Source organism: Phytophthora sojae (genome assembly GCF_000149755.1).
Source record: "Phytophthora sojae unplaced genomic scaffold PHYSOscaffold_3, whole genome shotgun sequence".
NCBI lineage: Eukaryota > Oomycota > Peronosporomycetes > Peronosporales > Peronosporaceae > Phytophthora > Phytophthora sojae.
Genome location: NW_009258117.1, coordinates 2,519,906 through 2,532,821, shown reverse-complemented (window position 1 = coordinate 2,532,821; position 12,916 = coordinate 2,519,906). Strand labels below are relative to the sequence as shown.

General features: G+C 49.2%; 4 protein-coding genes across 4 annotated transcripts; 1 reads left to right on the top strand and 3 right to left on the bottom strand.

Annotated features, from left to right (window-relative positions):
- Nucleotides 1-1,137: 1,137 nt before the first annotated feature.
- PHYSODRAFT_409678 (hypothetical protein) lies at nt 1,138-1,332 on the bottom strand (the record flags this gene model as incomplete). The annotated part of the gene is made up of 1 exon (XM_009524443.1): nt 1,138-1,332. A coding segment is annotated over one exon (195 nt), but the record flags the coding sequence as incomplete, so codon positions are not given.
- A 7,708-nt stretch (nt 1,333-9,040) lies between these two features.
- Nucleotides 9,041-10,057, bottom strand: PHYSODRAFT_254231 (phospholipase D-like protein; the record flags this gene model as incomplete). Its single annotated transcript, XM_009524442.1, has 1 exon — nt 9,041-10,057. The coding sequence occupies one exon, from the start codon at nt 10,055-10,057 to the stop codon at nt 9,041-9,043; it is 1,017 nt and encodes a 338-aa protein (XP_009522737.1).
- A 1,747-nt stretch (nt 10,058-11,804) lies between these two features.
- On the top strand, nt 11,805-11,981 carry PHYSODRAFT_493241 (hypothetical protein; the record flags this gene model as incomplete). The annotated part of the gene is made up of 1 exon (XM_009524441.1): nt 11,805-11,981. A coding segment is annotated over one exon (177 nt), but the record flags the coding sequence as incomplete, so codon positions are not given.
- Nucleotides 11,982-12,517: 536 nt separating this feature from the next.
- PHYSODRAFT_448475 (hypothetical protein) lies at nt 12,518-12,727 on the bottom strand (the record flags this gene model as incomplete). The annotated part of the gene is made up of 1 exon (XM_009524440.1): nt 12,518-12,727. A coding segment is annotated over one exon (210 nt), but the record flags the coding sequence as incomplete, so codon positions are not given.
- Nucleotides 12,728-12,916: the final 189 nt, after the last annotated feature.

Genomic DNA, 12,916 nt, shown 5'->3' with positions numbered 1-12,916 from the left:
CTTGTTCAAATAGCGTTTAGACTTTCCGTTTCTGCGCTTGTTTTGCACCTGTAGTACGGCTTGTGCAAGCACAGTATTAGCTGGCAATTAAAAAATTGAGAATAATACTGAAACCGGGTTACATAAAGTGTATCTGCACGTGTATACAGCAAGTGCTTCTTCGAAATTCATTCATGTGCCGTACCTGTTGCGGGATAGGTCTTCCACGGTTGCGCACCACCACTGCCAGATCCTCATCAACCTTCAGTCTGCTTCACAAGCCGATTCGCCCGACTCTTCGGGGTCCCGATGCTTGTTCGACCGATGGCGTAGTCGCCCTGACGCGTACAGGGGAGGCGCTAGGTATGACAGGACCTAGTTCAGCAGCGCGGATGCCGCAGCGAGGGGGGGGGGGGGGGCGGCGGCGGTGCGCGCGCACTTGAGTTGGGCTTGCGCTCGAGGGGGGCGAATTCGAAATGAATCACGACCACTGATGCCAAACAAACTAACGTTTTGGTTATTTTGGTAAGGCGTAGTTTTCGATGATGGGCAAATCCGATATTAACATCTTGCCGCCACTTCTATCATTCATAAACATGTCGGCTATCCGGCTCTATTATTGTGGTAATAGTCACTCTCATTCATTTTGCAGGTAAGGTATACTGTGCTCATTTTTGTACTATGTTGTGTGCTAACGATCAGGCGAGAGAGCTACACTAGCGGGACGAAGGAGAGACGCATGGTGCGCTGATCTTGATCTTTTAACTTGAGGATGTTACAGATACCGCTGACTAACTTGTACAGTGGTACTGTTTTAGTTCCTAATATATATTATATGTGTTCAGTATATACGGTATTACAGATGGTTGACCTTGAAGTTTACGTGCATTCAAATCAAGAGCTCACTCTAGTGATGGAAGCGCGCACTCGTGCTCCGAGCGCGCGGTGCGCGGCGAGCAGTACCGCGCAGCTCCGAAATATTTCTGAATGCGCGGAATCGGCAGCGTTCCCTCCCCATAGTAAAACTCATAGTATCAAAAACACGTAGCAGAGACACGCACTACACACACATGAACCGATCCGCGCAGAAAAAAGCGAGCGGGTCAGTAGCGCTCACTCGGAGCATGCTCCAATCCAACACTAGCTCACTCAGCCGAATGCGGAGTCCAGCTTCGACTTGACAGCAGAGGCACCGCGCAGAATGTTTGCGATGGTGGCTCGAGACGGCGGCTGGGACAGCTTGAACTTGGCCTGGGACCAGCGAGCCAGATCGGCGAGCGATGGCGGCGGCTGCGTGCGCCCATGCTCCTCGATAACTTGCCATTTCTGCGCGATCGTCAGCCACTTGCCCTTGGTTTGATTGGTTGTGCTTGTCATGGTGGGCTGCGGGGGGAGGTGTTTTGCAGGGCTCTGTTCGAATTGTGAAAGATCCCTCTGGGCGGGAAACCGAAACTGGATTTTACCTCCTAACATAGATACAGCTTCATTACCGATTTTGAAGGTGTATCGATTGACTGTGTGTACAAGTTAGTCATCGGTATCTGTAGCTAAGTGACAATACTGATCCTCAATTCAAAAACAAAACAAACAAACTTTTAACTTGAGGGCTTGGGGGATAAATTGCGGAATGAGAAATACGCTAATGGGCCAATTCCTTTGAAGTGGGTGCTTCAACGGAGAAAAAAAAGTCATATTTAAACGAACGATGCTCGTGTCACTGTCGAGTTGAGCTGATTGGTTTGGCGACAGACACGAGGTTGGGCATCTTCGGCTAAGAGTGATTGGGTATTGAGCAAATTGACATGTAAAAAAGTGTAACCTGCCCCTAGACAAGTCATGTTGGTCACCTTCAGCTAAGCTTGGTCGATTATGGCACAAATTGATACGCCTTCAGCGAAGCCATGACGCTCTCATAGTGTACTGGAGCGTCCGTAAGTGTTTGAATGCAGGCTTTGGTAATTAATAAACGATTAGTATCAATCTTTGGTAAGTAATGTACATAAATCTTAGCAGTTATCGACGGGTACCCAATTCCGGCAGATATTAGCTTAAATATTACAATTAAGAAAGAGAGACCCGGTTTTGGAAACTTACAAGTTTTATGCCGGGGCCAAGCACGGGTGTTCGACCTATGAATAGTGTAAGCTTCGACTCACTTGTGCTATCGCACCGCATTGATGTGACAAAGTGCTTCGGTCATATCATAAAACATGACACATGTGCACGCGTTCGGACAAGAAAATGTTGCTTCGCTCCAACGGAAGACGCAGGCTTAGTGCCTACACCGTTCACGCTATTTAGGCGGACCCTGGCTAAATGTGGTGTACGATTTTTGAGGGGGAAAGTTGAATTTTCAAAATGTTCTAGTGACGTCAATATTTAATATTTCAGAAATCTAAGACCATGATTGGTTTCGGCTCAACGGGATCTGTCCAAATCCGCCGTCTTTGTGATGTTTCAAGGTCCTGGGGAAAATTTGGTTGCGCTTTGTGTCACGAAAAAGTACGGAAGCACGACTATTTGCGAACTACGACTAAATAGCGTGAACGGTAGAGAATTTAATCGGATGGCATTCGGATTTCGGATTGGCATTTATGTCTCATCCGGTTCAACCGGTTTGAAAATCGAAAAAATCCGGTTATATTCGATGCATTCGGATTTGACTTACTACATTATGGAGTCTCCTTCTATATACGAATAAATCAGCAATCGGCTACCACGGGGTAATAAATGATACACATCTTTTGAGTGATCATGATTGGATAAAATCAGAATGTGTACAAAGAAATGTCCCAAACCAAATTCGGATTGCATCCGAATGAACCCGGATCAGAATCCGGATTTTTATTGACCGGTTGCATTCGAATGAAATCCGAATGCAACCGGTTGAAACCGAATTCGGCCATCCTTTTACATTAGGGGGTTACAAAGTTGGGCTGAGCCTAACATAAACAGCTTTTCAGCCAATTAGATCGTGCTGCGGTTTTGCCGTCATGTCATGAGTACAAACGACCTACAAATTGACTTGGAATCTGATGGCTAATCTAGACATCTCAAAAATTTCCCTTTCCTTCTACCGCCAGTAGCGTGCCTCCACGAAGGCGCCAACTACGGCTCCAGCGTCCATGGCGTCCAACACCAATGCGCGTTGTCTGCGTGACACTTGAAGCATTTCAGCAACGCCGCGCTGGTGCTAGACTTGATGTCGGCGCTGCTGTTCCTGACCTTGGCCTTCTTGTGCTTTAAGTCTTGTCACGCGTACTTGCCCTCGACGCTCGCATGTTTCCTGTTGGCCTCGATCACGACGCCACTGCACTTGTACTTGCCCTCGACGACGGCGCTCGTCTTGCACTCGCCGTGGTTTGTGGACTTGCACGGCCTGGTTGCAGGTGCTCAACTTGCCCTCGGCGCTGCTGGCCTTGCTCTCGTCTCTTGCGCTCACCTTGTCATCGCCGCTGATACCCCGTGCTGGTGCTAGTCTTGTAGTTGGCGCCTTGCAGCAGGAATCCAGCCGACTTGGCCTTCGAACGCGGGACTGCACAGCCGGTTCGGGGCTTATGTTTGCTTGCCGACTTGTAAAAAAAGGGGGTTCAAAGTAACTTTTGAAACAGCCAATCGGGGAGGCTGAAAATTTTCATGTCTTCAGGTCAATACGTTTGGCGAATCATTCCCTAGTGAACGGTGTATATGCTGACTGATACTTTGATTTGCTATCATTCTAGTTTCTGACATAACTTCCAAAATAATCTTGAATTAAACTGACGGATACAGCAAAATTCATTCCCGTAACAATATTTCCAAGCTACACAACCAGCGCTTGCCGTTTTTAGCTTTTACTGCGGTAATATCATATTACTAATATGAGTGCGACCGTTGAAATCAAACTACAGTACTAAGCTAAACAAATTACACAACACTATCGTAATAATCATGTTATTATATTAATTAGAATAGTAATTTTGCATAAACCCGATATTTATCTTAGATGATCTAATTTCTACAGTAAGTGTAAACCAAATCGTTTTGAAAAACAGCGCCAACTCCTTAAAAGACCCCTTTGAGCATAATTCGCCGCAAATTAAGTGTATATTTAAATGATAGTCGACCACTTTACTATTTACATAATTAATAAAAGGGGAATGATATCGAGTCACAACGCGCTAATTCTTAAACTTTTGCTCAGGCTTTCGCATAAACATGTCTAGAACTAGCAGTTTTTTTCATTTTGCACATTATAATTTTCATTGTCGTCTCGTTTGTGCCTTCACTCCAATTATTGCCATAGCGAAGTTGCTCTCAACCTCTACTTACTTTATTACAATGGTTAGTACTACTCGTTGTTTCCACGATTGCTATAGTAGTAAGTATTTATCACCCGCATATTAACTATTATACTTCTTTTGGAGAGCTAGTTCGAAACATGAGATAGCGACGAACTCGTCTTCATCGTCCGCGTCTATCATTTGCAAAATACTGCCAGCAACGCAAGTTCCGGTTTCGCCGTGATCTGTTCGCAATACAAAATCTATCGGAGGGTGTATACCCTCCGACAAAAGCGAAATAAGTAGTTGTACTACAGATACGAAGCAGTGCAAACTGACCTGTAAGGAAAGTAGCGATAGTGTTCTAATGTAATTTTCTAGGAATGAGTCTAAAAGCGCTGCCGACGCAAAGGCAACACAAGGCGAGTCCATCCGCAAGCATCGATAGCCACGGCAGAAGCAGTCGACGAAGGAAGATATGTACCGAGCCTGAGGCACAGCACAGAAGCATTTGCGTCTCCAGAATGGCGCTGCATGCATGGTAAGCATCGCCGCCACTCGTGGCTGAAGCTATCGCGTGGTCTATCGTGCGATAAGTGCCCAACTGCTTCAACTTCGAAGTGCACATTTAGATATGTACCGAACTAAGACATCTAGATACCATATTGCTGGTCCGGCTTACGGGCTGGACGAGATCTGTACGCGAGCTTTTAGATAAGAGAACTGTCGGAATGTAGGCTACGGGAATCGGTCCAGTAAAATGATATCTAGAGCTTTTAAGCTTAAACGTCGCCCGGAATAGAAAGAAAAACTTCTGTTTAAAAATGGCATCTTTTTCTCTAAGTTCCAGAATGGGTCGATTTCAGTGAGGTGATACAGGAATCGCGGATCGCTTTACATGTATCCCCTCCGGAGGGGTCTTGCAAAAATAGCCTTGGAACCAAATCGAAATGTTTTCGCGGCCGCTAAGGCACATCAGGGCTAGGGGAGATGGCGTTGATTTTATCCGTGGCAACCGCGAGGCCGCATACCAAAAACCGAATGCATTAACGCTACGAACAGGAGACCATAGTGATCACGATACTGTTAGAAAAGGCAATCAGGACATAATGTGGAACACACGGAAAAACGATATATTTGGTTTACCGGACGTCTATAGACTATCAGACGATATACTTACTAGTAGTTAGAAGCAGCCTACCAAAGTATATAAAAGCATTGGAGGCCACATGCATATGCTTAACGATAGAGATTTCATGTTCATCTACTTACCGTTCAGGAGCACGAGTCCTGCGGATCCGCGTGCTGACGGATGAGATCCGTGAAGCCGACGTACACCATTTCCGGGTCGTTCTGCACAAATGCTCGATTCAAAACAATCACGTAGAAAAAGGGCAGTATACACGTCCGACTCCGACCAGAACAGTACACGGATTCAAAACAATCACTTTCATGTTCTAAATGAACATGTGCCATTTTTCTGGTGCGTTGTGGGAAAGACTAATCAACAATTGACACTGCGTCGTATTTATGTTCTCAAATTAATACTGATATCAGCCAGAATTTTCTCGAAAAGGACAATTGTTGATCTGCTTCCCTCTGTGGTATCACAGAAAGGGCAGCTGATCGTTTTGAAAATGGCTGTGGTCATTTTGAATCGAGAATTTGATCAGAAGTCGGCCAAGTATACGCCATAAGTATACTCACCCTTTTTCTACATGATCGTTTTGAATCGAGCATTTGTGCAGAACGACTCGGAAATGGTGTAGTAGAGATGGTACTCGGCCTCTAGGGTCTGGATGAGGGACGAAGTGTCCGCGGCGGCGACGTCGTACTGGTGCGCGGCGTCGAGAAACGTCATGGCATCCAGCTTGTCGTAGCTCAGTCCCGTCATCTCGACGAACTTGCGGATGCGGAAGTCACGCACGAGTTTGTTGACTGTAATGCCATCGGCGACTCAACGGTCTCGTCATCCACGACGTTGGCGTTGAGCTCCGAATCGGACGTCATGCTGCGTCGGTTCGAGTTGGCCGAGCCCACGGACAGGTACACGTCGTCGATGATGACGAACTTGCTGTGGGTGTAGATATCGCGCTCGAGCTTGGTGGTGTAGACTCGAAACTTGTTCGGGTACTTCGTCTGGAGGGGTGACCAGAGGTTAGGATAATCGACCAAATCAAGGTAGTAGTATTACTGGCCCTACTGGAGGTCTGGTATAACTATCGGTTATACAATACTTTCGTATAGAAAGCAAGTATCAGAATTAACTGAGCGTCCCTTCACGAATGCACATGACAGGTCGGAAACCTGTGATTTCGGCGAATTTAACTCTTCAATAAGAGGAACATCGCCGTTGAGACCGACATGGATAGAAAGCCCTGCATCTAGTTTGGGTAATGCCGCTGTATGAAGCGCTAAATGTATGTAGATCTCGAGCGATTTATCCTCAAAGTTGGCGTTGCCTGGCGCCTCTGTGATGTTTCTTACCGTTATTTATGCAGCATATAAAGAGCTATATGTATTTGTGTGACCTTTCAGGTAGGGATGAAAGATCGCGCATTAGTAGCGACAAGATGACTGACAAATAGTAAGGGGGAATGCACATCATGTCCTCGTTGCCGAACGGGACAAGAAAAGGAGAAGCCACTTTGGCATTACTCCTTTGATGGACATATTAGTAGATATGCAAAGTTTCAGCATCCCTAGACTCACCAGGAAAAAACGAATTTATTATTTTCCCGAGAATCCCGTACATTGTTGAAGGGATGTCCAGTTAATACAGATTGTATGAATACTTTGGGTAATACTTTATGCTAGTACAAATTTATGTGGCCCACATTAGCTCGGCTTCGCCAGTGGGGATTCTATACTGAGCCCAAATAACAGTTCAACGCTGAAGCGTTCCTATCACCTTGACGATCCGAATGGCATTGAAGACCTTCTTCATAGTATTCATACGACGGTCCTTATGTTGCAGAGGCAGCCAAGACAAACGTAGCGCGACCTGAAGATGTGGCTATGTAGTGGTAGACCCGCGGCACTGGTCTTAATTAACACAGGCAGGGCAATATTTTTGTGGGTAGTTGGGAAGTATGTCGGTAGCTTGGTTTAGTGATCGAGCGCAAACTTCCCCTTTGCAATTAGATAGAAGTTTCTGTTAAGGTCGTGGTAGACGTTGGCACGGGCCCTCGCACGGGTCCCGCGGTCCGACGGGTATCGAATAGCACCGCGGAGGACGTATAGAGAGTGGAAGTGCGCGAGCATGCACTAAAATAGCTCCTGCGTGGGTTCGGAGGGGTTTCTGGAAGTTTTACCGTAAAATAGTACTGGTATTACCAATTCCGAGGAGTAGTATTACTTCAATTATCCTTGTACATTCGCCCAAAAAACGAGTATAAGTATTAATACAACCTGTATTAATACCTAAATTGTATTACTGAGTAATACAATACTTTGAGTTACAGAAATCTGCCTCAATACCGAACGGGTATACAATACATAACCTCATATAAATAATACTTCAAGGTGCAACAACAGGACGAACGGAGATGGGCAAAGGTACTGATGTAAAAATCCAGGATACCTTTGTTTGGCTAAAAGTACTAAGCTGTGCAGTTTGATAATTGGCGCCCTTTTGATTGTCTGTGCGATCTTCTCTGTATTTACGATTCCACTTTCACATTTGCGCACTACCCGCTAAGCCCTCTACGATTAGTACAAAGTAGAGCTACTAACCGCACTGATGTGGTGCGAACACGCTTGGTCGAAGGTCAGCGCTGAAACAACTCAGCACTGCTTTACTCGGGTTTGGTGCTTACAATCAGACTTCAAGTGGCTCGCGCTTCAAAGCGACAGTCGCACTAGTTAGTTTGGGATCTATACCAAGATACTTAGCGCACGTACCGAGCCTCTCGTCCGTCTGGGGCTTGCACGGAAGAAGCCCCACCGCGCCGATGTCATCCCAAACTGCCACTTTGTCTCGCGCTGCGCCGAATGAAGAATGAGTGGCGGCAGCAAGAGGGGAACCGATGTTTGATTTTTTCTGAAAAATAGTTCGTGCTTGTGCGTGGTAGTTGAACTACCCTGATAGTCATATGTTATTGATGCCCAATCAAATGGCCACGTTTGGATACGTGGACCAATGATATCCAAGCTAGATATGGGAAGGGACGATAATCACTTTTTGCGGATTTAGAGGTATAGTGACATTAAGTGATTCTTATGCTGTTCAGAACAGCATAAGGTGAATTTCCAACCCTCCGCGTCCAAGGGGTTAAGTGATTACGCTTTGGAGGTCTGGCGAAAGCCGGTCAAAAGCGGGCCTATCATGAGCATCTCATAGGGCAAAACAAGGACAGCATCCGTATTAAGTTCAAGTCATTTTCTGTTCTAGATTTAGAACGTTCTAAAAAGCGGGCCTGTTCTTCAGGAGAGCCACAGTAGATGCCCACGTTAGAGTCTACTAAAGAGCTGGGCTGGTAGTGCCTTTTTAAAGGATTAAAAACAATACAACTTTGGGATTTACTCAAATATTAACCGTTATCATCGTCCATGAAACTATTCGTCGACCTGTGTACCCTCCCGGAGCAACGCTCCGGGTTGCCTATTTGATTTCATAGGCCGATCATCGGCCATGTAAACTCTTGCTAGTGCTACAGCTGCGCTGAGAAGTCAAGCAGTCGAACGTCTTTAACGAAAATCCTAACTAAGAAGTTGCGGGGTAATCCAAAGGCTTCTACTTACGAGATAATTAGCGGCTCGTAGTTTTAAAAAAAATGAGTTCACTGCACTGCGCCACACTACTGAATCTCTCTCTTGGAGCCTTCCTCCGTGAAGGTGCAAACCTCCTGCGGATCGACCTGCTCCCGGAATACGTCGACGAACGTGATGTAGTACGCGTGGTGCTTGACGCTGAAGTCCGTGAGGATCGTGGACTCGTCCTTGGCGGCAATCTTGAACTGGTCCGCCGCATCGATGAACTTCATGGCGTTGAGCTTCTTGTAGCTGAGCCTCGTCATCTCGACGAACTTGCGGATGCGCATGTCGCGCGCCAGCTTGAGCACCGTGACGCCGTCAGGCGACTCGACCGTCTCGTCGTCGATGACGTTGGCGTTGAGCTCCGAGTCGGACGTCATGCTGCGGCGGTTCCAGTTGGCCGAGCCCAGCGACACGTACACGTCGTCGATGAGCACGAGCTTGGTGTGGATGTAGATGTCCAATTCTGGCTTGGTGGTGTAAATCTGTACCTTGTTGGGGTATTTCTCCTTCATGGGGCCGATCATCTCGTACAGGTACTTCTCGTAGCCTGAGGCCTTGAGCAGCGTGTCGGGCGGCTGCACGAGCACGATGAGGCGCTGGATCCGGGGCAAGACCTCCATGAGAGCGTCCAGCAGTTCGGGCACGTTAGATGAAGTACTGGTCCTCGATGTAGATGAAGTTCTTGGCGTTTCGAAGCGCTTTGAGTCGGGCCTTGAAGAGAGACTGCTCGCCTCGTGGTGCGAACTCCTCGTAGTGTCTGTGCTTGCAGCTGAACGTCCGCACGATCTGTTCTGGTGGCCGAGCTTGGACGTGGTGTTGCTGCTCGCGTAGTCGATGGGCGGCAGCTTCTCGTAGTCCGGGTTGTCAAAGTCCAGGAGATTGTCTCCCAGCCCCTGGCACGGCTTGTAGTCGGAGTTCCATCGCTGGAGGAAGTTGTTGGCCACTTCTTTCGCGGCCGGTCCGTGGATCCGGAAGTGAGCGTCCACCCAGCCATTGTTGCGGTACGGGATGTTGCCGCCTTGCGGATGGCGGTGTTGTTGTGGTAGATCGTGTCCCATCGGTCGTTGGTGAGGTCGATGCCGCCGACGTAGGCGATCGGGTGTTCGTCCTTGCCCGTGGACTTGTTGGCGGCAATAACGATCGTCTTCTGGTGTTGCGACGAGGCCACGAGCGGAACGCGGTCGTCGAAGAGATACACAGCCTTGGCTCCGTTGATCTTCGATGGAGGAATCGAATTGATGACGTCGCGCGCGTTCGTGTTCTGCGACGTCAGCAGGAAGTTGGACCACGACAAGAGGTTGACGCTGCCGCCGCGCTCCACGATGCCCTTGAACATGACGTCGAAGCCTGTCTTGGTGCCCTTAGGGTCGATGTCGGCCTCGAACGGGATGACGCACGTGTCCCAACCTGTGTACATGACGCGGTCGCCCTCCTTCGTCGCTCTAAAGTCCTTAACAACCGCAGTGAAGAACTCGTTCGCGACGGTGTAGACCGTCACCTTGTTGCCGGTCGTGTACGTCTGCAGGCCATGGCGAGGGATTCCACCGCGCGACTCGATAGTCTCCTCGAGGCTGCGTCACCTTGACTTCCGTGCCGTCCGCGGCACGACGCAGCTCCAAGCTCGTTCTTGCCGTGGTTTCCACGCTGGCAATAGTCGCAGCCCCATCGTCAGCATGGTCCTTATCATCGCTATTCCGAGGTGACGACGACTCCGAGACCGGTTCCAGCACCGTGTCGAAGCAGCAGTCCGACAGTGATGGTACCGATCTCTCGGTGACAGTCATGCCAAGCCGAGGCCGCACCGAAAGTCAAAAAGTGGCCGGTCTCACGCTGCAGTATTGCGCGTTCTATTCAAAATTTCCGAGGTCGATTGATTGAATCGACCCAGCCGAATCGCCGCAAAGCCGACAAACCCTCGTAAAATCATATTTTATGAAATACACAGGGTAAGACAATCACTCTGAACCCACGTGCAGATGCATTTCCGCATTCCGCATTTCCGCAGTCAATGCAATGCAGCAGCCGTCAGGACGATCGTCTCGTGCGCGAAGCCATCAGCGAGTCTCGCCATACCCTGCGCACGGGAATGTAGCGCGTCACGACCCATCAGAAGACCAGGAGACGCCGGATACTGTATTCGCAGCAGAGCAAGCAGCTTCTGGCTTCGCTCAAGTCCTGCGCGCCGCTGCTGGAGCTGAGAGTCAAGCAGACTGTGACGGTCAACAACGCGTCTCAGCTGGCTCCTCCCAAGACCTTCGAGCCCCTGTAGGAGCTGAGCACCAAGTCGATCAAGTGGTTCGAGAGCGCGCTGCTGCTGGCCTCACCCCAGACCTGCCCGTCGTTGCTGGAGCAGGACCTGAAGTTGGGCAAGCAGTGCTCGAGCGCGTCGCGGCCGGGGGTGCTACCCCAGACATACAAGCAGCCGCTGGAGCTGGTCACAGCGAAGAACGAGTAGTGCAAGAGCGAGTCGCAGCCGGAGGTGTCGGCCCAGACCTGCGAGTCGCTGCTGGAGCAGGCCACAGCGAAGGGCAAGCAGTACCTGAGCGAGTCGGAGCCAGAGGCACTACTCTGGGCTTGCAATCAGCTGCTGGAGCTGCACAGACGATGAATTTGACAGCCCAAGCTTCGCAGAGGCGGGCATCAGCCGCAGCTCCTAACACGACTCAAGCTGATGCAGTCCTTATGCCGCTGGTATCAACCCAGCAGCTCTACCAGCTCTTGGTACAGCCGATTGTCAAAGAAACCCTCAACTAGCGCGACACGTCCGGCAACGCGCTGGCCCCTGCTGTTATGAATGGTGGCTAGTTCAACGAAATTGTCCACAAGCTGTGGGAAGCTTATGTGCCCCGTGTGAAAACCTGGTCTACGGAGACGCCCGAAGCTGCTGAGTGGGCCAAGGTGATGCAGTTTAAGCTGAAGAAGCATGTTGTTGTCAACACGACACTTCAACATGAGAAATACATTGTGATTGGTCTAAAGTAGTTCTGTTTATAGCGAATCAAATGGCCTTGTCGATTCGCTGCTGGATTTTTGTGACAGCTCGAATCAAGATGGACCAAGCTGCCGATGACGCTCCGAGAGCTGCGCCTCCGTTCCCGTCAGCCTTTGGCGACCTCGTGCTGGCTGCTGCCAGTTTGGACATACCTGCCTCCGATGTTGCTCTTGCCCAGACTGTGTATGCGACACCGCCCACTACTCCACCACTCAAACGGAGCTGGATGCCCGCACTTCCTCGCTGGCGCTGCCGCATTCAGAGACACCCAGCCAGCTTTTTGCGCTCGGAGTTGTAGCTGCGTCAGCCCGCAACCAAGACTCACATCGCCGCGTTGGGAATCAGAAGAAGAAGGCCAATACTGGTGAAACGTCTATCGCTACGAAGCAACCCTCCTTTGCGTGGACGACTGCAGCAGCTGATGCCCTGCTGCGGGCTCGTTTTGACACGGCTGCAACTTTCTTCTCAAAGCTATGCTGCCAGCAGCAAACAGAACACCTTGATCTCGTAGTAAACCAGCAATACGTAGGAAAGTTGGCTTGGTGCAGCGAAGATTGTCTTCAAACCAACTTGCATACGCGGCTGACTGTAGCATGGGCTCAAAGTGCAGTGAGGTCACGGTACGAATCTGTTCCTTAGGGCCTTGCGGCGCATCGTCGGATTCTCCTGATAGGAGGACTGCAACCTGTGCGACAGCTGAGCATGTAGCAACCAGTACAGCTTCCTCTTCGTTCATTGTGTGTGCGGCTGAACTGCCTCAATCTCCAGCTACTTTCTCCTTCTCCAGCTCTGGGAGCTGGAGAAGGAGACGGAGTAATTCTCCAGTTGTCACGTTGTGAACTAAACTATTTTGACCAATCAAAAGACAAGAAATAGAGTTGATGAGAGGTCATCTCCATCTCCAGCTACCTAGCGAACACGCTCT